The sequence below is a fragment of the Alternaria atra genome (assembly GCF_907166805.1).
Source record: "Alternaria atra isolate CS162 genome assembly, contig: 21, whole genome shotgun sequence".
Taxonomy (NCBI): Eukaryota; Fungi; Ascomycota; class Dothideomycetes; order Pleosporales; family Pleosporaceae; genus Alternaria; species Alternaria atra.
Window position 1 is genome coordinate 4,323,495 of NW_025091319.1, and position 19,603 is coordinate 4,343,097.

The following is a 19,603-nucleotide window of genomic DNA, read 5'->3' on the forward strand; positions in this document are numbered from 1 at the left end:
CTAACCAGCATACGTATGTGAGAAACCCTCACCCTCTTTTTCCGTAGAAGCCTCACTAGCCTTCCTCTCCTCAGTGGAGACACTGGTGGACTTATCCTCCGCTTGCTTCTGCTCCAAAGAGGCACCTCCGACATTGGCTTCGTTGTTTAGATCTGGACCAGATCCAGAGAATGCACCAGGAGCGTCCGAAGAGCCGGGCACGGTCTCAGCTACCAAGGGTTCTTCTGGCCGAAGTGCAGATGATATCTTAGAGGTGACGGATGAGAGAGTTTCCGACACTTGAGAAGTGGCCTGCTCAAGGGTCGATGGCGCTTTCTCCTTGACTGTTTCAATCGCAGAGGCAGGTTCGCTACCATCATTTGATGCGATCTGTGCAAGCTCCGGTTCTTCTGACTCTGCTGGGGCACTTCGATCTGCTTCACCCTCCGTAATCACAGGTTCATCCGTCTTGGTCAAAGCACTGAGCGATTGCTGCATTTGAGTTGCCATTTTTGCAGCGGGCACATCAAGACTACCGTCTTCTCCAAAGCTCCAAATCGCGGTAACAGGACCAAAGCTGAGCGACTGCCTCGGCACAGCAACTTCAGCAGTAATGGTAGCCGCCGCGACTGGTGATGGGGATGCGGCAGGTTTCCTCCTTTGCGGGCCCTTAGCCCTACCCTTGCGAGCATCGGGAAGTGGTGCTGCCTCCTTCTCTGCTTCTTCCTCTTCTTCTTCAGGTTCCTTGACCTTAGGTGGTGGATGAGGGCCGAGACCAAGTTTGCTGTTGAGGTCCTTCAGGAAACCAGCCTGGAGAGCTGCAATCTTCGAACCAGCAGGCCGGGCGGGGACGGGCGGCTTCGCCTTCGGCTGAGGAGATTCGTTCTCGCCCGCCTGCGACTCGGCAGTTGGTACTTTCTCCGAAGAACCAGTAGATGGCTTGCTTAGACGTGCAGGAATCTGCGGCTTCGGACGGTCTGGAATGATGGGTGCTTTCTTGTCGTCTGCAGAAGACTCCCTCTTGGCTGGCCGAGCCGGGACACTAGGACGAGCCGGGACCGGTGGCTTTTGGTCAATTGGCGAGTCTTCGGCATACTCACTCGAATCCTCCATTTGTGGTGTGCTGACTGTAGTTTCAAGATAGTTGTGGGATGGCGCATCTTCCCAGATATCTTGACTTGGGAAGCGTTGCTGCATTCCAGGGCGACCAGGTGTCTCATCTCGAACCTTTCCAAGGAGCTTGTTCTCCGCGGCGAACTGTCTAGTGTGTTCGGGGAGGAAAGACTTCTGGTCTTCCTTGTCGATCTGGTTCTTGCGCTGCTCTTCTGTGTTCGGGTCTTCGAAAACCTTTGCAGGACTCACGTCATTGTTACCGCCAGCAGTCTTCGGCTCTTCCGGTTCTTGAGGAGTATCTACGGTAGTTTCGAGTTGTAGACTACCAGGCGTGTCTTCCCATACATCTTGACTTGGGAATTGATGGCGAGCAACACTTGGACGCTTGAGCTTGTCGACCTGAGACTTCGGTTTCTTGGTGTCTTCCTCATCCTCTGGAAATAGGGGTTCATACTCCTTGTGAGACTCTAGTGGGGTACCCCCGCGATCAAACTGTGCTGGGCTGGAAATAACACGTTGCTGTTGCTGCGTGCTGTTGTTTCGACTTGAGCTTCTGCTATGCGTGCGCTGCTTCGTGACATATTGTGGGTTGCCATCTTCGTTGAGCGTGTATTCGTTGCCGTGACGCTCTAGCTCAGGCGATACAGCGGGCTGTCTCCACTCGGCGTCTGGGTGTTTCTTCAACTCATCGGAAGCTAGGATGGGAGTGCCATAGCCACGCTCTGTAACCCATCCGCCTTTCTCAGCTGTGTTACCACCTTCGGGGCCGAGATCCTCAGTTGGCGGGTCATAGCCACCACCATGGACTTTGTTGGAGCGGTGCGCCGGGGGATCGATATGGATGACTTCGCCTTTGTCGTTGACCTCTTGGCCGGCTTCGTTACGAAGTGGTGAGTCGACGTAGCCACCCTTAATCGAGGCGGGGCGACCTGACGATTGCGGTCTGGGAGAAGCCATCCGCGAAGCATACTCTTCAGTAGCCCTGTAGCCAATCTGTTCGTCGGGGGTACTGACTGCATCTCGGCTGGTGCCTGTACACAACGATTAGAAACAGTTGGCTGACACTGAAGCTGCTGCTGCTGACTTACCCATTCCGACGTCTTGAGACCTGGTGTGCACCAGTTTCTCAAGGTTATCCGCGCGCCAATGGTAATCCTTCCTATTCTCTTGGATATGAGGGCCGTACTCGCCAGCCTTCTCGCGCTTCAAATCATCGGGATGCTTTTCGTACCACTTTTGCTCAAAGTCGTCTGTCGAAATCTTGCCATGACCGTGCATACCGTAGCTGCCAGGAGGACCATGGAAGATTTCACGGCCGCTCTTGGTGCGTCCGTGATGGCGGCCTCCGGCCTTCTGGTTGAAACCTATTCCTTGGGCTCCGGGTTGTTGCACATAGGGCGAAGGACTGGGAGCCTGGACATCTCCGGCGTTGCGGAACATGGGTACCTGCACGCCAATTTCGGGAATACCATGCTCATCTTTGTCGTTGTAGAGGGAGCTGGGGCGCGAGCCAGTAGAAGATCCTGAGCGACCAGACCTGGCCTGAGAGACCTTGTCGTCGACGGACAGCTGGGAGCCAAAGCCAGCAGCGGCCGCTGTCTGTGAGTCGGTCCGCGTCACCGCCTGGATCCTACTTTTTGCGGTTGAGCTGGGAACCGAGGCTGTTGGAGCATGCAGAGGCAAGTCTCCTGCCACGTTCTTCATATGTTGTGGAGAGCCGCCCTGGTTCTCGCTTGTCAGGGTCTTTGAGAGGTCTTCGAAACTGGCGTATTCGTTGCCCTCTTCTCCGAGCGAGGGCATGGAAACGCTCGGTGGGCGGGAGGGCAGATCGGTGCTAAGGCGGCCCCCCTCTTTCGGCGGTCCGCCATGTACGTAGGTTGGATCGTTGAGAGGAGAGCGGGCATATCTATCTCCAGCCGGGGAGACGGAGCGTTCGATACCACGCTTCGGGCGTGGAGGAATCTTGGGGACGTCCATATGGGTACCCTGCGCAGGAGAAGAGCTGTTCTGGGCCCGCGCCGGGCGTGGAGGTATTGTTGGTGGAGCACTCATTGCTTCTGTGTCTGTTGCTCGGGGGTAGGTGGGGGTGGGTGTTGCGGAAACTACAAGATGTTCAATGTCAGTGACAGACCCGGAGCATTGAATGTTTGAATTGTGCAGCGTGCGATAAGCGGTTTGGTCAGTCGAGCAGAGAAACCCGACAGCTGTAGAAAACTGCTCAGATTTGGCTCGGGCAGTTTCCTACAGGCCAGGCCAATAAGCGCGGCTATGACTTGAAGGCCCAATGATGCTGGGCAAAGCGGATTCCCTGGGTACTCACCTCAAATATGCAATTGGATTGGATTGGAGACTAGAAGTGAGGCTGGCAAGAGGGGCAGATAGCCAAAATGGCGCAAATGGACCGGCCCTGTGAAGCTGGGGCGGTGCACTTATGTAGCAGAGAGCTTGCGACCCGCATTTGCATCATGCCTGGGTATGGCGTATGGGCCCTGGCGTTCTGCACGCGGCTACCATCGTCACACCCCCCAAACCTGCATACCCATCACCCATCATTTGACTTGGTTCCTTCCATGGCTTGACTGTTTTTGTCACGTGGATTTGTTGTGGAGAAGATGTTGTTCTACTCGACACGTCAATGTCACTGTTGGCCGCTTGAATTGAGCGTCACACATGCTCACCAGACGCTATCCTACATTGGGGACTTTGCGACTGCAACAACCGCATGGTCGTGTTTCACAGCCTGGGGACCTTCAACTTGGATCAAGACTTGGATAAGTCACAATGCAAAGCTCACCCATGACATGTATATTTGTTTGACTTGCACCCATCAGCTGCGGTGAGTGCGGCAGGATCTTCAACGCCCGCGCAAGCTCCGGCACCGCTAGACCGCTAGCGTTCCCCGCGCCGAACAAGTGTGGTTCCTGGCGAGGTTCTAGCAGCCAGTCATCGTCATCCCAAAGGCGAGCAGATGCCAGTCCACCTTTGGTGTTTCCGCTGTCATGGTCTGGCACTGCTCGTGCTTATCGGCGCCTTTCCAGCAAGGGTGCAGACTCAAACGTGGTCATCTGTTGCGTACATGCATCTTAAATTATCCAAACCAGAGAGGTTGAAGCAGTGTTTGTCCATTACAAGCTTCTAGAACATCGTCATAGGGACTCGTGTGGGCCCTGCACTCGTCCCCATACATTAATACCTGTGTATAATTACGTAGGTGCCCCCACACAGCGACAAGATATGCTTCACGGACAAATACTGGATTGTCATGGGATTATCATGGGTACCGTGAAAGGATGTCGCATTTTGGCCGCCTAGCAGTTTGACCAAGCATCTCTAGATCCAAGAGACTCTGATACATAATATAGCCCCTAGAACGCCCAGCTGTTGAATGATGTTACAAACAAGTTAAACCACTCCCTATAATCGCTTCTCAACAGGCTTAGGCTTTTTATCTCGGCCCTTGCGACTTCAATCGGTCCATCGGGCCTTGCGCTCTCTCTATAAACGTGTCGTTCGTTCAAAATCATCGCCCATGCCTGTTGCCTCGTGGCTTAATCTCCCTTCCGCCTTATATGATCATTTGGGCGACTCCCTGTCCTCCCAGCGTCTTGCTGCCCTGGAACTGCTGGCCCTTGAAGCCGGCAAGCGCATAAAAGACGGCTGCGATCAGCAAGAAGACGGCCGCAACGATCAAGCTTGTAGCCCGGGCCGCAATACTGGCCCATTGTATGGCGCTCATTGCCGCATAGATGGCAGCGCGCATGTAGTTGGAGCTGAATTTACGGATGAAGGTATCGAACTTGGGTGAAGTCGGGCAGATGCGGAGGAGCAGCGGTATTTCGATGAAGATGATGATGAACGAGCATACTCTGCAACTTGGTTAGACATGTTGCCGGCTGGGTGAGGGGCGCGGAAAACGTACAAACACACAATGCTAAACGCGATGACCCAGTTGGCGTTGAAGATGTTGGCGATGCCCAGCGCAAAACAAAGGACTATACACAGTACTCCGGTCCTGGAGGTGAGTTAGCATGACATGCTGCATGCAGTGGACATGTGCATAGCAGCTGGCGTGACTGACCATTGACCGTAGATACCTGCAAAGATGCCATGTCAGCAACAAGTCACAGCTTCGGCATTAGGTGTCTTACTGAAATTCCTCGACTTGAACTCTTCTGCGAGCGTCATCTTTGCAGTGCAACTGATTGTCGTGTAAACCCAGCTGTCTTGGGCGATGCGCAAGGTGGTGTGTCGTAGATGTCTGGTTTGCGGTTCCGGTAGCTTTGTTGCTGGCGCAAGCTGAATGAAGCTCTTGGAAGACGTATCACGCGAGATTTGATATGCTTTGTTGATATATCGTGCGCCGCGTTGGTATACGTTGCGCTGCGTAATGTGATTGTGGCTGTGCAGTGAATAGGCTTGGGTAGAGTGAATGTTGGTCGATGCCTGGCGTTGCGATGGCAATGGCTGTGTGCTTCTCGTGGTAGCTCAGCCCTCGGTCGGATCGCGGCTTCCACGTCCACGTAAACTAGGCGCTAGTGCTTGCCGAAACCGTCTTGGGCCCGCACTCAGCGCCTGAGAACTCGGACCTGCACCTTCTGTTTCAGAACATTCTGTATGGTCGCAACTGCCTCACCTTGGGATGACTACAATCTGGCAAGCGAAGGAATCATGGAAGGCTCTCGTGCTTGCGTCTGCCGCTCTCGGCCTGACGCTTTACTATCTACGTGCACAGCAAACACCCACTTCAAGAGCCGCCAATACTTCTCAGGTGAATACAGAACAGTGCCAAGACGACGAAGCGATTCACGTACCAGACGCCATGGATCCCGAGGAGAGAGCGTATCATGAAGGCTTCATGCGAGAGGCTATCGCTATGGTGAATCACGCCCTTCACTTTACAATAGCTCACCTTTATCCTGAGCACACACTACCGTGTTTGGATTCGATGCTGACTCATCCTCGCTATAGGCCGAACTTGCACTGAAGAGCGATGAGACGCCCGTCGGCTGTGTCTTCGTTAAAGATGGCGAGGTCATCGGACGAGGCATGAACGAGACAAATCGGACTCTGAACGGTACCAGACACGCCGAGTTTGTCGCCATCGCCGGCATCTTGTCAAAGCACCCCATCAGCATCCTCAACGAGACGGACCTCTATGTTACTGTTGAGCCATGCGTCATGTGTGCGTCCATGCTGCGCCAGTATGGCATTCGAGCAGTCTACTTCGGATGCTGGAACGAGCGGTTTGGCGGTACTGGAGGAGTGCTGAACATTCACTCCGAGTATGTGACCTTCTGTCTATACAAACATATGAATGGTCCGTACTGACTTCAGCAGCCCCAGCATTGATAAGCCCTATCCAGTCACCGGTGGCATCTTCCGAGAGGAAGCAATCATGCTGCTCCGGAAGTTCTACGTTCAGGAGAACGAAAAGGCCCCCGAGCCCAAGCAGAAGAAGACGAGGGAGCTGAAGACGGAGATCCTGCCCATGGACGTCCACCAGCCCAAGTCAACACCATCACCTGCTATCCGTGCTCCAGCCAATGCGACCTCAACTGGATCCATCCCGACGCTGTCTTCTCTTACTGCATCTGCCGCTGCAGCAGCTGTCGCGGTCCCCAAGACTGTGTTTCCCCCGCCTGTCCAGTCTCGTCCTAGTTCTGCTAGCACGGCTCTTGCTTGAGTGGGCTTACGATGAATGCATGATTATACCCGACCCTAGACGCTAAGACGAAGAAACGAAGCGGAATGTATGATAGCTTATGTCTTTTACCTTCAATAGAACATTGGTTGCTCACCACTACACGAGATTGATTGAAATCATTGAGAATACCGTACCGGCAACGTAGGCCTCAGGGAAAATATGACTGGCAATGAAGATCAACAATGCATTTGGAATTGAATAGGGAATCGATGAGACTCCGAATCGTCTTTGCCTTATTTCTCTCCTCCACCACCTGCAACTAATTGCACTACCAAGAAGAGAGCGAGAGCCCACCAGTACCTGTGAGAGAGTCAGCATAGCCTCCGAGATCGAAGGCTGCTCCATTACGCACTTTTGCAAGAATGACTTCTCCGGCTCTTTGCCGTCGAGCTTCCCCTCCGCATTGAGCACGATAGGCTTATTCAGGACCGGCTTTGGCCCAACATTCCTCTTCTTTATTTCCACCTCTACCTCATCCCCGCTACCTTTCGCGCTCGTTCCAAAGCCAACATGGAAAGGTTCCCCCTTGTCATCAACGTGAATGATGAACTTCTTGTGGTACTGGTCTGAGAAGCTGGCTGCTGACGTGACGATGCCCCGCCATGAACCGGACTTTGAATCTGTAAGACCGACGCGAAGAAGATGATCAGGGGAGTAGGAGCCTGTAGGTGGTGTGAAGGAGGCTAGAGTGCCGACAGATTGGTCTGCGTCGTATTCGATCTGCGCAAGCGGGATTGGGGAGGGGATTACGGCGCTATCCGCTGAGGCTGGGACGGAGGAGACGTAGAGTGTGACCGACGATGCGACTGCAAAGGGCAGTAGAAGAAGTCGAGATAATAGCATCTTAGCGTGCTGGTGCGGTCTGTTGCAATCTGTATGCGCAACAGTGTTGGTTTACGGGAGCTGGGACTAGCTCTCAACTGAACGGCGAATCGTATCACCGACGGGACATTCACTCAAGCGAGCTGCGCTTCCACGACCCCTCCTTCTCATCCCATATCTCCTGGGGTATACAGTAAAATGATCCTGCGCCTCCGCTTGATCCGAAATCGCACCGATAACCATGATCAGCCGTCATCCAAGACATGAACCTGCTTTGCGTGGCGTTCTTGACAGCCAACGCTGGCCCAACAGCATCCGGCATACCTCAAAAGGTGGACCCGACGCTCACGATGCCCACATTTCTCCGTCCGTTCTGTAAGCAGATCGGCACTCAGGCCGACGATGACCCTGAAGACGAGTAGTCCGATTGCACAGAACGCTGGGGTTATTGCCCCACCCCCACCGTACTAGAGCTCCCCAGAGCTCTTATGAGCTCATCCCGCATTGACAGCTGTATTGTATCTCAACACTATTTCTCAGGTCTTTGAGATTTCTGCAAGCTTTCTTCCATTCTAAGATTTCGCCTTACTGTCACTTCTTCATAGTCGTACGCAGCAATGGCAATTCCTTTCCGACAGTCCCAGCGCAAGCAGTCGCGTCAACTGTCGACGGACCCCCGCAATGAGCTCCACCCTCAAGTCGACCACTACATCGGTATCGATGTTGGTACTGGTAGTGCCAGAGCCTGTATTATGAATGACCAGGGAGATATTGTTGGGTTGGCATCAGAAAACATTGGCCTCTGGCAACCACAGACTGGTTACTATGTACTTGACCTACATGTGATAGCTGCTGTGAGCGAAAACTAAGTGAATCAGGAACAATCCACAACAGACATCTGGCGATGCATCTGCTCCTCAGTCCGCCGAGCAATGGATCAGCACAACATCGACCAGAGCACTATCCGCGGTATCGGCTTCGACGCTACCTGCTCGCTTGCAGTCTTCAGAGACGACACGGATGAGCCTGTCGCGGTCACCGGACCAAACTTTGATAACAAGGATGGTAATGATCGCAACGTCATCCTGTGGCTCGACCACCGACCTGTGGAAGAAACCAACAAGATCAATGCTACTGGGCATAATTTGCTCCGCTACGTTGGAGGCAAGATGTCTATCGAGATGGAGATTCCAAAGGTGCTGTGGCTGAAGAACAACATGCCGAAGGAGCTATTCGACCGCTGCAAGTTCTATGATTTGACTGATGCTCTTACACATCTGGCTACTGGCAGTGAAAGCAGAAGTTACTGCAGTGTAGTCTGCAAGCAGGGCTTCGTACCGGTCGGAGTTGATGGAAGTGTCAAGGGCTGGCAGGAAGACTTCCTCAAAGAGATTGGACTTGAAGACCTATGCGAAGACAACTTCAAGCGCATGGGCGGTGTTGACAAAGTGGTTTGTCCTTCGCTACTGTACCTGACGGTCTCAGCTAACGTGCATACAGAACGGACGCTATCTCACTGCCGGTGAACTTGTCGGTACACTTAGCGAAAAGGCTGCGCAAGAGATGGGTCTACAGCCTGGTATCGCAGTCGGCAGTGGAGTCATCGACGCCTACGCTGGCTGGATTGGTACCGTTGGCGCCAAAGTCAAGCTCGACGAAGATACTCTGGATATGGATCAGCCCAAGAACGATGTTTCACAAGCTTTCACGCGTCTTGCAGCTGTGGCCGGAACATCGACCTGTCACCTTGCCATGTCCCGTAACCCTGTCTTCGTCGATGGTGTCTGGGGCCCATACCGAGACGTTCTACTACCAGACTATTGGATGGCAGAAGGAGGACAAAGCGCAACGGGTGAATTGCTCAAGCATGTAATCGAGACACACCCAGCCTTCAACGAAGCCGTGTCTGTCGCAGAAACATACAACACCAACATCTATGACTACCTCAACGAACACCTCCGCGAGATGGCAGATAAGGAGAACGCGCCACACATCGCCTGGCTTGGCCGCCACTTCTTCTTCTACGGTGATCTCTTCGGTAACCGCTCGCCCATTGCCGACCCCAATATGAAGGGCTCTGTTATCGGTCTGAGCTCCGACAAGAGTCTCGACAGTCTGGCGCTCTACTACTACGCAACTATGGAGTTCATCGCTCTGCAGACGCACCAGATCGTCTCTGCAATGAATGCCTCCGGCCACGTTATTTCCTCAATCTTCATGTCTGGTTCTCAGTGCCAGAATGGCCTGCTCATGCAGCTCATGGCCACCGCATGCGACATGCCCGTTCTCATCCCACGATATGTACATGCGGCTGTGGTACACGGCGCGGCTATGCTGGGTGCAAAGGCGGCGAGCACCGACAAGGACGGAAACAGTGAGCCGCTTTGGGACATCATGGACAGACTGAGCAAGCCTGGTAAGACTGTGAAGCCACTGGCTGACAAGACAGTCAAGAAGTTACTGGACGCCAAATACAAGGTGTTCTTGGAGCTATGTGAGGGACAGCAAAGGTACAGGAAGGATGTTGATGCTGCTATTGAAGGCTGGACTAGCAAGTAATTCCCGCAGCGCGGAAGCAGACAGGGAGATGACAACGAGAGAGATGATATCCATCAATAATTAGAGATGTATTCTAGATACCAGATCCTTGGCGAGGAAGTCGTTAGAGCATACCATATCTATGTAACCCAGCTCCCTGCTTATGTCTCCGAAACAAAAACCAACACTACACGGCTCATCCGCATGTCATTGGTCTGGAACCCCCGCTGAGTGAAATCTGCTCATCGCTGTCGTTGGTGAAAGGGTATCGTACAGTGAAAATTGAAGAAGATGTGCGCTGGTCCTGAAGCTCTAGTATCGTCGGCGGGGGCCTCGTGGTGGTTCTCTGCGACCGGCGTCGTTGAAACCAAATCGTCCATCTTGGTAGCTACCAGCGCGTGCGCCCGCATTGGCATCAATGTCCATGCCATCAGTGGATTGCGTAAGGCGAGCGGGCGGTGCTCGGGGTTGCGCTACGTGGGTACTTGCAGGAACATCCTTCATGTAGACGTAGAGTAGTCTACCATCAGCCTGTCGATGTGATTAGTCTAGTCCAGCAATATGTACGCCAGGAGACTGACCTTCTGGTTGTTGAATGTCGCAATGACATTCTCAGCACCCTCTCTGCTCGCGAACTGCAGTTCGACCATGACTGTCGGGTTGGCAGACAAGAGTCTGCATCCTAGCGTCTCCCCCCCAATTGGGCTCATGACAGCTTCGATATCCGCGGCCGTGGTTCCAGGTGCGAAGTTGCTCGCAATGACCGTACATGGACCTCCAGTCGCAACGCCTCGAATGCTAAAGCCCGCTGCGTCATTGCTGCGCGGAGCTGCACCCCGACCAATGACGGGAGCAAATTTATCGTAGGCCTTGCTGTTGCGCTCAACCTGCGATGCCGAGGCCGTCCGAGCGAGGTTGTTTCTGTTGTTGGCTGCGCCGCGGGGGTTGTTCAGCTTATGTAGATCGTGTTGCCATTTCCCCTCGATGCTGCCAGCTGGTTTCGCGCTCGATGATCGCTTTTGGACACCGGCGCCACCGTTTATCCGGCTGAGCAACGAAGGCTTCTCAGATTCGACGCGCGACCGTCCGCCAGCGCCCGATGCGTTCGCTTTCCGTCCTCGATTTCCTCCGCCTAGGAACTGCTGCGCGAGGGCTTCGTTCTTCTTCTTCTCCCGTGTCTGCTTGACAAAGTTCTCAAACGATGCGGTGGTTGAGGCGACCATGTTGAACAGGGGTGCAGATGGATATTAGTGCCGGTGGATTGGTGTAGAAAGGAAGCGCGTAGATGCCGACCTAAGAACGACGAACGAGCGCGTCCATGGAAGGCGCCGCACGTAGCAAAGCTTGGACCACGACCCGCTCGGCGAAACGAAACACCGCCGCGAAAAGTTCCCGTACAAAACTTGAGCTTGCTGCTGTTCCTTCTCACTCCAACAACGCGCCCAACTTTTGGTAAGTCAACATGCCCACCCTCTCTTTGTTTACTGTTGTCATCATGATGAACACTTGTGTCGCCCCTATCATACACTCTATGGTGATTCGACCACTCAAGCCAAACGAGAATACTGATCGTTCGCAACATCTACCAATTTGTTACTGCAAGTTCTGTTCGGACCAACGCTAACAAATCATGAAGGGTCTTCCAGTTGTCCGTCGCAGTATGGCTTTACCATCATGATGCGCAATGCAAAGCGCTACCGCCGATGCGCGGTTCGCAGCCCGCCGATGCCTTCCGCCTGTCGCACATCCTCTACGTTCGTTGGTTACAAGCGATAGCAGACCTCGTCGTAGGGCTGTTGAGACGGCAAGGGCTTCGTGGGCTGCGATGCAATCCAAAAGGTTAGACCACATCCCTCGCACCCCAGTACCCATCCTTAGATGATGAGCAACAAATGTATTATCAAATACCGACCACTTCGTGGGGAATAAACTAGTTCGATTACCTGAATCTCTTCCCATACTCGAGCTCTAGTCAAAACGTCTTCTCTCTGAATCGTGACTGACATGGCTCTAGGTATACACTCGACTGAAATCTCACTTGATTCAGCTACCAGCTCTACACTGAAAAGGTACATGACCCTTGCTTTCTTCTCTCCCATGCTATGATGAACACCAATTCATGCTAACTCAGACGGGGTTCGCCTCACTGATTGAAAAAACATTCGAGACTTTTCATCTTTCGACTGATTGCTCTCTTCACCTGCATATTTGTTCAAATTGACGGTTTATGATATATGCTAACTGTCAAGCACAGATTACACTCGTGCTGTACAGCGCTGCCACTTATCTTCCCTCTGTTGACCGCTCGTTCGCCATATACCGGCATGGGTTATGCAATTCATGCACGGCAGGAGACGAGGAAAATGCGATGGGGACATTTGCTTTGAAACATACCACGGCCATGTAATATGCCTTATCTATAATGAAAACACATGCACTACTATTGAATCTTCATTATTCGCGATAGCACATTGAATATTGGACATAGAACTTCTCATATGTGACGTAATACACTGATACTGCAAGAACCATGATATCATACTGACCATGAAGCTCAAGTGATGTGTGCAATTGGTGTACAATCACATGTCGATATGAGACACGTGAGGACGCGCATTGCGGTTCCGGAGTTTAGGGATCGATCTCCGCATAACTGAAACAATTCTCCAAACACAACATTGACAGCACAACTATCGCTCACCCGTTTGCGAAACATAGAAGATGGCATCGAAGCCCGAAGACGCGAGCACAGCACCCACGGAAGGCGCCGGTCTCTTTAGTGGAGCAGGCCTAGAGAAGCAGCCCGAGCCTAATCTTGTGGCCGGGTCCACCGACAAGAATGACGGAGATACCGTCGACAACGCCACGGCTGCAGTAGCCGCTCTCTCAGTCGACGAGAAGAAGAAGGAAGAAGAAGAAGAAGAAGAAGAAGAAGAAGATCAGAAGGCAGATGTCACCACTCAAGCGGATCCCGCGGCGTCTGAAACCGCACCCGACGACGCCAAACCTGTTGAACAGAAAGAACCTGAAGCCAGCACCGTAGCGCCCACCCAGGGTCCCTTCTGGCCAGAGACTGCGCCCGATCACCCACTTACCAAGTTCTACGACGCTTTCGAGGCCCTCGTTACCGAAGCCCAACACAACGAAGTCTATGGCATAGAGCTCAGCAAATCAAAGTCCTTCCATACCAAGCTTATACTACAAAAGTTCCTCCGAGCCAACCAAAATGACTTGGAGAAAGCAAAGTCACAGCTGCTTGATACGCTCAAGTGGAGGAAGGAATTTGATCCGATCAAGGCGGCAGGAGAGACGTTCGAGAAGGCCAAGTTCGATGGGCTAGGATACGTGTTGGAAGTCGAGGGCGTACCGGAGAGTCCTAACAAGAAGGACATTGTGACTTTTAACATTTATGGAGCTGTAAAGGACAACAAGGCTACGTTTGGTAATCTGGACGGGTATATTCTTCCCTGTTTCAAATGCGATGAAAGAGAATCATTCTAACAGAGCCTCACAGCTTCCTCCGCTGGCGCGTAGGCCTCATGGAAAAGTCCATCCAAGCACTCAACCTCTCCGCCGCTACGACACCCATCCCGAACTTTGGAGAAGGTCCGGATCCATACCAGGGATTTCAAATCCACGACTACCTCGAAGTCTCGTTCCTTCGCCGCGATCCACTCGTCAAGACTGCGACCAACAAGACTATTGAGATACTAGGACGTCACTACCCCGAAACCCTGAGCAGGAAGTTCTTTGTCAATGTACCTGTGGTTATGGGTTGGTTATTCAACGCGATGAAGTTGGTTGTGGCCAAGGAGACGAGCAAGAAGTTTGTTGTGCTGAGTTATGGAAATCAGCTTGCTACCGAGCTAGGCAAGGGTGTACCGAAGAGTTATGGTGGTGAGAGGGCAGAATTGGCCGAATGCGCTGAGGGTATGAAGATGGCTTGATGTAACATGTGTTTCTACCGGGGGAAGGGGAAGAAGGTAATGGCAGGAGATGGAAGAAGCAACTCAGTGTGGTTGTTTTGGCTTTAGAAGCCGTGTTATACCCCACTCAAGATTATCCAGTCCTTTTGAGAGCAAATTCGTCAAAACGATCGTTACTTTTCTGCCAGTTTAGCATACTACATACATACTTGGACATCCATGACACATCATCACCGCGTTCAGGATACAGAGTGTTTGTACACAAACAATTGGATATCATTACTCCTCATCAGCACCTTCCTTGCCCTTGCGTTCTCTCAGCACCACTGCTCTATCAACCCAGCCCTCACCCCTCAACACACCTAGTCCTTTCCTCGCAACGCCACTATTAACCGCCCGAGGCGACACCTCGTACAGAGCATTTACAGTCGCCAGACTAACAACGAAAAGCAGTACATCCCCATTCTTCACGCCCTTCCACCATCTCCTCTTAACCCCTACTTTCCACAGCGAATCGATCGACATTCTAGCCGTATACAAGAAATTACTCCTTCCACCTTTCCTTTCCAGGAATGCCCATAACCCACTGAGGAAACCACCTAGGAACCAGCGTTGCGTAGAAAGGAACGTCCGGGGTAAGATATTCTGGAACAGGCAAATAGAGCCCCAACTTGTTCCTATGGCACCAGAGAGGAAGAGCGACATGCGCAATATGCGTTTGGCAAGATTGTTCAACGAGGTGATGGGCGAGGAGAGGAAAGCCTTGTACTTTGTGATGCTCATAGCTGTGAAGAACAGAGTGAAGAAACGGGCGATTTTGGGAAAGGCTTGGATCCAGTACTGGACGTAGGTTCGTAGGCAGGAAGGATCATGTGGGTGGAGTAAGGCACACGACAAGGACTTGATGGCTGGATGTGCAGGAGAAGTTATTGGGGAGATGGACGTCAGGCGTTTTGGTAGCGTTTCTGCGTTGGGAAAGAGAATGGGGGATACGAAAGGTGGCCAGCGCTGTCGCGAGATCTCCGCTAGATTGTCCACAATGTCGAATTTACCTGGCCATTGCGCTGTGCTTGGGTAGTCTGTCGGTCGTTTCTGTATGTACTCTGGAGAGTTCTTCAATATGTGATCGCCTAATCCAGAGGGGAAACAGTCGCGATCGAAGGCAAACGCGTGCAATAGTTGTCCACATGCTACTGGCATTATCATCCAGGAGCCGAACCAACTGGGTTTATTCTTGAAGTAGCCTAGCTCCTCTAGGTAGTTGTAGCCAAATTCAAGAGCCCTTGTCATGATGTATATCGCGATTGTAACACGCAGTTGATCTCCAGGGTATACGGCGAGGAAGAAACCTGCCAAGCTGGATCCAATGGCCGGTGCCAATCTCGATGTCAGGGAACGAGATATGCGTGGGTTCCGTCGCCGGAACGACTTGCCTTCATTGCTTAGGAGGCTTTCACGAATGCGCAGGAAGAAGCGACGTAGGAGGCGGTGGAATAGGAGTATGAGGGCGAGGGAGCTGCTAAGGCGCACGTTTGGTGACCTGAAGACTGATGTCCTGGGTTGACTCCTGCCGTAGTATTAGCGCAAATTCTTTAATCAAGAAGCGAAGTTTGTCCTACCTCTTCGCGGTTCCCCGCGACAAAAGCCTTGTACTAATCACTTCCCAAGCCTTCAGCCCCGAGAAGGTCACGACTCCCAAGCGCAGTGCAGCGCGGAATGCCGCTACATTGTAATCATCTGGACCCTTTACAATTGCGTCATATCGCTTGGGATGTATAGTGTGCTTCTTCACAACCGGTGCGCGCGAAAGGAGGTATTGGTGCAGCAACTGATACTCCTTTGCCGAGATGGTGTAGCGGAGCGCATTACGCAATATCGGATCGATGTTTTGCGATTTACCAGGCGGTGTGGGCTGCGATGCGCCAGACGACGACATACTGGGCGTCTTCGGTTGTATGTGTCGGGACCATAGTTTGAGGGGATGTTGTTGTCATTAGAGAGTCCGGGGAAGCTAGCAATATGACGATGATCCCTGGATGTTACGCCCATCACGGACCTCGGCACAGCGCCTTGCCCCATCTTTTTCACATGCGAACCCATGCAGTGCCTATTGGTCATTAAGTTTGAGCAATATGAACGTCAAGCGTAATATAACGGGAGACTTGAGTGCAGTTTGTGAATCGCATATGTATACTTTTCTATATACTCTACGATTTCAAGGAAACTCTTGTATTACAGCTTCGCGTCCTCGGATACGAGTTGTGCATCATGTACGGCACCAACAGCTTAATACAAACAGAGAAGACAAAAGAAATACGGCTACACCACAATACAATGTATAGCATCTAAAGGGCGAAGAAAGCAAGAGCAGCACCGAACAGAGCACCCTTGGGCACCATGGTGAATGGCGAGGCAGCGCCAGTGAACTCAGCTGGCGAAGAAGGGCGGACAGCTCCAGTACCGGTAGCAGTGCCCATAGGGACAGTAGCAGTACCCATGGTGGAGGGAATGGGGTAAGGAGCGCCACCGGCAGCGGGGGTAGTGGCAGCTGGGGTCTGAGCAGGCTCAGCAGTGCCGGGCACAAGGGCAACAGGCTCAGTTGGGTTGGCGCCAGCAGAGTTGGTCTGGGTAGTGAAGTGAACTTGCGGAACGGTTAGGGTAGTGGTACCGAAGGTGATGGTGGTGCAAGGAGTCTCGGCAGCAGGGGTCTCAGGAGCAGGAGTGGTGGTGCCAACGACTTGAGTCGTGGTTGCGGAGGAAACGACAGTGGAAATCGCAGGAGTTTCACCGGCAGGGACGGTAGTGCTAGCACCCTGGGTAGGAACAGCGGGAGTCTCTCCAGGGTAGCCAGGACCGTATGCGCTGGATGTGCCCTGAGCAGGGGCAGAGGAGGCAGGGACAGATGGAGCAGCAGAACTCTCGCCACCAGCAGGAGGGGCAGCCATGGTGCTGCTCTCAGCGGCCTCTGGAACCTCACTGCTGCTAGCAACACCAGTAGAAGCACCGCCAGATGGGGCAGCAGGAGTAGGGTTCAAGGGGATGTACGAAGGGCAGTCTCCGACGATGCTGGGGTTCTTGGGAACGTGTTCAGCGCAGATACCGATGAAGTATTGCAGAGCCTTGCTGGTTTCATCGTCGCTACCGCAGCGAGCTGAGATACAGTCAATGACATTCTTAGTGAACTCAGGCTTGACACAGTAGCAGCTGGAATCGGTGTTGTCCTTGCAGTCTGGGGCCGAGATCTGGAGCCACGAGTTCATGCACTTGGGAACCGAGTCAGTGATGTCGACAGGAGGATAGCTAGGACTGGAAGGCTGAGGAGCGGCGGAGCTGGTAGCAGGAAGGGGAGTTCCAGAGTTAGAGACAGCGGATGAAACAATGGCGGAGGATGCAGCGGTTGAGGATGCGACAGTGGAAGACTGCTCGCAAGACTCTCCGTAGCCGCAACCAGCAACGGTGGAGCTCTGAGACGTGGATGGCACCTCAACAGTGGAAGATTCCGGTTGGGGAGTAGCAGTGCTGATGGAGGGAATCGATGCGGGAGTGCTAGAGGCCTCGACGACGGAGGAAGACTCGATCTCCACAGCTGAAGAAGCTGGAGGAGTGTAGGCGGGCATAGAGCTGTTGGTGAAAGGAGCAGTGGAAGAGAGAGGGGTCTCAACAGGTGTGTTGCATCCCTCGCCATACTGACCGCATTCGTTGGCAGAGGTGGCGGGTGTCTCAACGGCAGAAGACGACGCAGGAGTCTCAACAGCAGACGAGATGATAGGAGTTTCGACAGCAGAGGAAACAGGTGTCTCAACAGCGGAAGAAACAGCGCTGGAGGCTGGAGCAGTGGATGACTCGATAACAATAGTGGAGGATACAACTTCGCTTGAGGTAGAGGGAACCTCAGGTGGCGAGGGAGGAGTGTATGGTGTCTCGGCGTTACAATCAAAGCCGATGTTGTGGAAACCGATCTCGCAAGACTCCTTCTCGCCCTTGTAGTGAGAGCCAAGGTAGACCTCGACGGACTTGGCGCCACCACACTGAGTGTTCTGCAACGTCGATCCACCGGCCGAGCAGCTGGTATGTTGCTTGCAGAGAGATCCGTCCTCCATCTTATAATGAAGTTCGATCTCAGCGTCGAACTCGGATGAAACGTCCATGTGCGTAATGGAGAAGCCACGCTGAGCACAGCCGAAAGAAGCAGGCTTGTCTTTGCGAACGGTGTTCTTGATGCACTTGTTTCCGAAGGTCCGCTTGCTCAACGTGTCCCTCTTGCCGAAGGAGTTGGAGCACTTCCATCCTCCAGAGAAGTCGAAATCTCCGTAGTTGCCGACAGACTGGCCATCCGTGAGATCAGCCCAGTTGAAACCACCCTTCTGCTTGTCGTCGCACACGTTCTTGCTGTAATTGGGTGTGCCGTAGTTGTCGAAAAAGTTCCAGTGTGCCGCGGCCTGCTGGGCAGCGAGGCCAGTAACCAAAAGAGCGTAAGTGGACTTCATGGTGAAATACGGGTGTCGAATTCAAATTTAAATGTTGCAATAAAGATAAACGTATGTTGTAATTGGACCTTGAACGAATGACGGTCTAACAAGACAGCAAAGTCAAAAGAGTGTGACTTTGTTCGCCTTGGTAAGCGAAAGTAGCAGCAAATGTAATGCTTTAATTAAGAAGACAAAGTGTGTAGAAATATGCTGAGAGAAAGGACAAACGATCAAGATATACTTCCACCACCAGCGTTCGTTCGAAACAAGCCAGCTTGAAACATTTCCAAAGGATTGGTCTGCCGACGGCCTCCGACTCGCATGCTCAGCCACGATCAGAATGAGTCGCCCAAGGGGCCTCCATGTCGGTCTTTGTCGCGCGCTCTACAGATCCACATGGCAATAGTGTCGCCGGTTACAAGATGGCCTGGGTAGAGGTTGTGGAGCCTAGTCGAACGGCTTTGACGTGAGCATGTTGTAAGCGAGGGCAACAGGGGCGCTTCCGAAACGCCCTAAATAGCAGGCTTGAGTAGACTATCATGCAGGTACGAGCCAATGGCACGTGTAGACTGTACATTGGCAAGCCAGCAGCGTCAAGTATATTGTTCGATACCCTTACGACTGGGTGAGGGCCGATGATTGTGTTCCGGTAGAAGAGCAGAGCCTCAAGTTGTCGACAATTCATCGCATCCATGCTCTGTTGCCTTTCGGATCGTCTTCAGTAGCGGTACCGCGGAGGCACTAAGAGGTCAATACATACGGGCATCTTGCTCACTTGCTGCGTCTGGTCCGCCAGTCCCTTCTCCTGCATCCGTCTAGATCCGTGTTGCCCAGCTAAGCTCTTCTCCGCCACCTGAATTTCCTGATTGAGCCAACGCCGACTAACTATAGCCGTGACGCTGTCGTTCTGAAGGAACATGCACGAGCGTGTTTCACGGCTGTTCCGCCATCGCGCCCTTGCAGCGGCCAACGAGCGTTAGGAACACGAAGCTTCAGGCGACATCGACCCTAGGCCCATCGGAAGCTCGCGTCTCAAAGGCTTGTTTGCAATA

At 52.8% G+C, this 19,603-nt stretch overlaps 9 protein-coding genes across 9 annotated transcripts; 3 read left to right on the forward strand and 6 right to left on the reverse strand.

Moving 5' to 3' along the window:
- Positions 1-3,144, reverse strand: ALTATR162_LOCUS1867 (uncharacterized protein; the record flags this gene model as incomplete). The annotated part of the gene is made up of 2 exons (XM_043309467.1): positions 1-2,123; positions 2,181-3,144. The coding sequence occupies 2 exons, from the start codon at positions 3,142-3,144 to the stop codon at positions 1-3; spliced, it is 3,087 nt and encodes a 1,028-aa protein (XP_043165402.1).
- Positions 3,145-4,657: 1,513 nt separating this feature from the next.
- ALTATR162_LOCUS1868 (uncharacterized protein) lies at positions 4,658-5,277 on the reverse strand (the record flags this gene model as incomplete). Its single annotated transcript, XM_043309468.1, has 4 exons — positions 4,658-4,958; positions 5,012-5,104; positions 5,171-5,186; positions 5,241-5,277. The coding sequence occupies 4 exons, from the start codon at positions 5,275-5,277 to the stop codon at positions 4,658-4,660; spliced, it is 447 nt and encodes a 148-aa protein (XP_043165403.1).
- A 634-nt stretch (positions 5,278-5,911) lies between these two features.
- On the forward strand, positions 5,912-6,775 carry ALTATR162_LOCUS1869 (uncharacterized protein; the record flags this gene model as incomplete). Its single annotated transcript, XM_043309469.1, has 3 exons — positions 5,912-5,968; positions 6,061-6,374; positions 6,430-6,775. 3 exons carry the CDS (start codon positions 5,912-5,914, stop codon positions 6,773-6,775), a joined length of 717 nt encoding a protein of 238 aa, XP_043165404.1.
- Positions 6,776-7,029: 254 nt separating this feature from the next.
- Positions 7,030-7,639, reverse strand: ALTATR162_LOCUS1870 (uncharacterized protein; the record flags this gene model as incomplete). Its single annotated transcript, XM_043309470.1, has 2 exons — positions 7,030-7,096; positions 7,149-7,639. 2 exons carry the CDS (start codon positions 7,637-7,639, stop codon positions 7,030-7,032), a joined length of 558 nt encoding a protein of 185 aa, XP_043165405.1.
- Positions 7,640-8,235: 596 nt separating this feature from the next.
- ALTATR162_LOCUS1871 (uncharacterized protein) lies at positions 8,236-10,177 on the forward strand (the record flags this gene model as incomplete). The annotated part of the gene is made up of 3 exons (XM_043309471.1): positions 8,236-8,445; positions 8,497-9,066; positions 9,119-10,177. The coding sequence occupies 3 exons, from the start codon at positions 8,236-8,238 to the stop codon at positions 10,175-10,177; spliced, it is 1,839 nt and encodes a 612-aa protein (XP_043165406.1).
- Positions 10,178-10,468: 291 nt separating this feature from the next.
- ALTATR162_LOCUS1872 (uncharacterized protein) lies at positions 10,469-11,379 on the reverse strand (the record flags this gene model as incomplete). The annotated part of the gene is made up of 2 exons (XM_043309472.1): positions 10,469-10,687; positions 10,738-11,379. The coding sequence occupies 2 exons, from the start codon at positions 11,377-11,379 to the stop codon at positions 10,469-10,471; spliced, it is 861 nt and encodes a 286-aa protein (XP_043165407.1).
- Positions 11,380-12,877: 1,498 nt separating this feature from the next.
- On the forward strand, positions 12,878-14,103 carry ALTATR162_LOCUS1873 (uncharacterized protein; the record flags this gene model as incomplete). Its single annotated transcript, XM_043309473.1, has 2 exons — positions 12,878-13,611; positions 13,671-14,103. 2 exons carry the CDS (start codon positions 12,878-12,880, stop codon positions 14,101-14,103), a joined length of 1,167 nt encoding a protein of 388 aa, XP_043165408.1.
- A 258-nt stretch (positions 14,104-14,361) lies between these two features.
- ALTATR162_LOCUS1874 (uncharacterized protein) lies at positions 14,362-16,018 on the reverse strand (the record flags this gene model as incomplete). The annotated part of the gene is made up of 2 exons (XM_043309474.1): positions 14,362-15,649; positions 15,702-16,018. 2 exons carry the CDS (start codon positions 16,016-16,018, stop codon positions 14,362-14,364), a joined length of 1,605 nt encoding a protein of 534 aa, XP_043165409.1.
- A 409-nt stretch (positions 16,019-16,427) lies between these two features.
- ALTATR162_LOCUS1875 (uncharacterized protein) lies at positions 16,428-18,569 on the reverse strand (the record flags this gene model as incomplete). The annotated part of the gene is made up of 1 exon (XM_043309475.1): positions 16,428-18,569. The coding sequence occupies one exon, from the start codon at positions 18,567-18,569 to the stop codon at positions 16,428-16,430; it is 2,142 nt and encodes a 713-aa protein (XP_043165410.1).
- Positions 18,570-19,603: the final 1,034 nt, after the last annotated feature.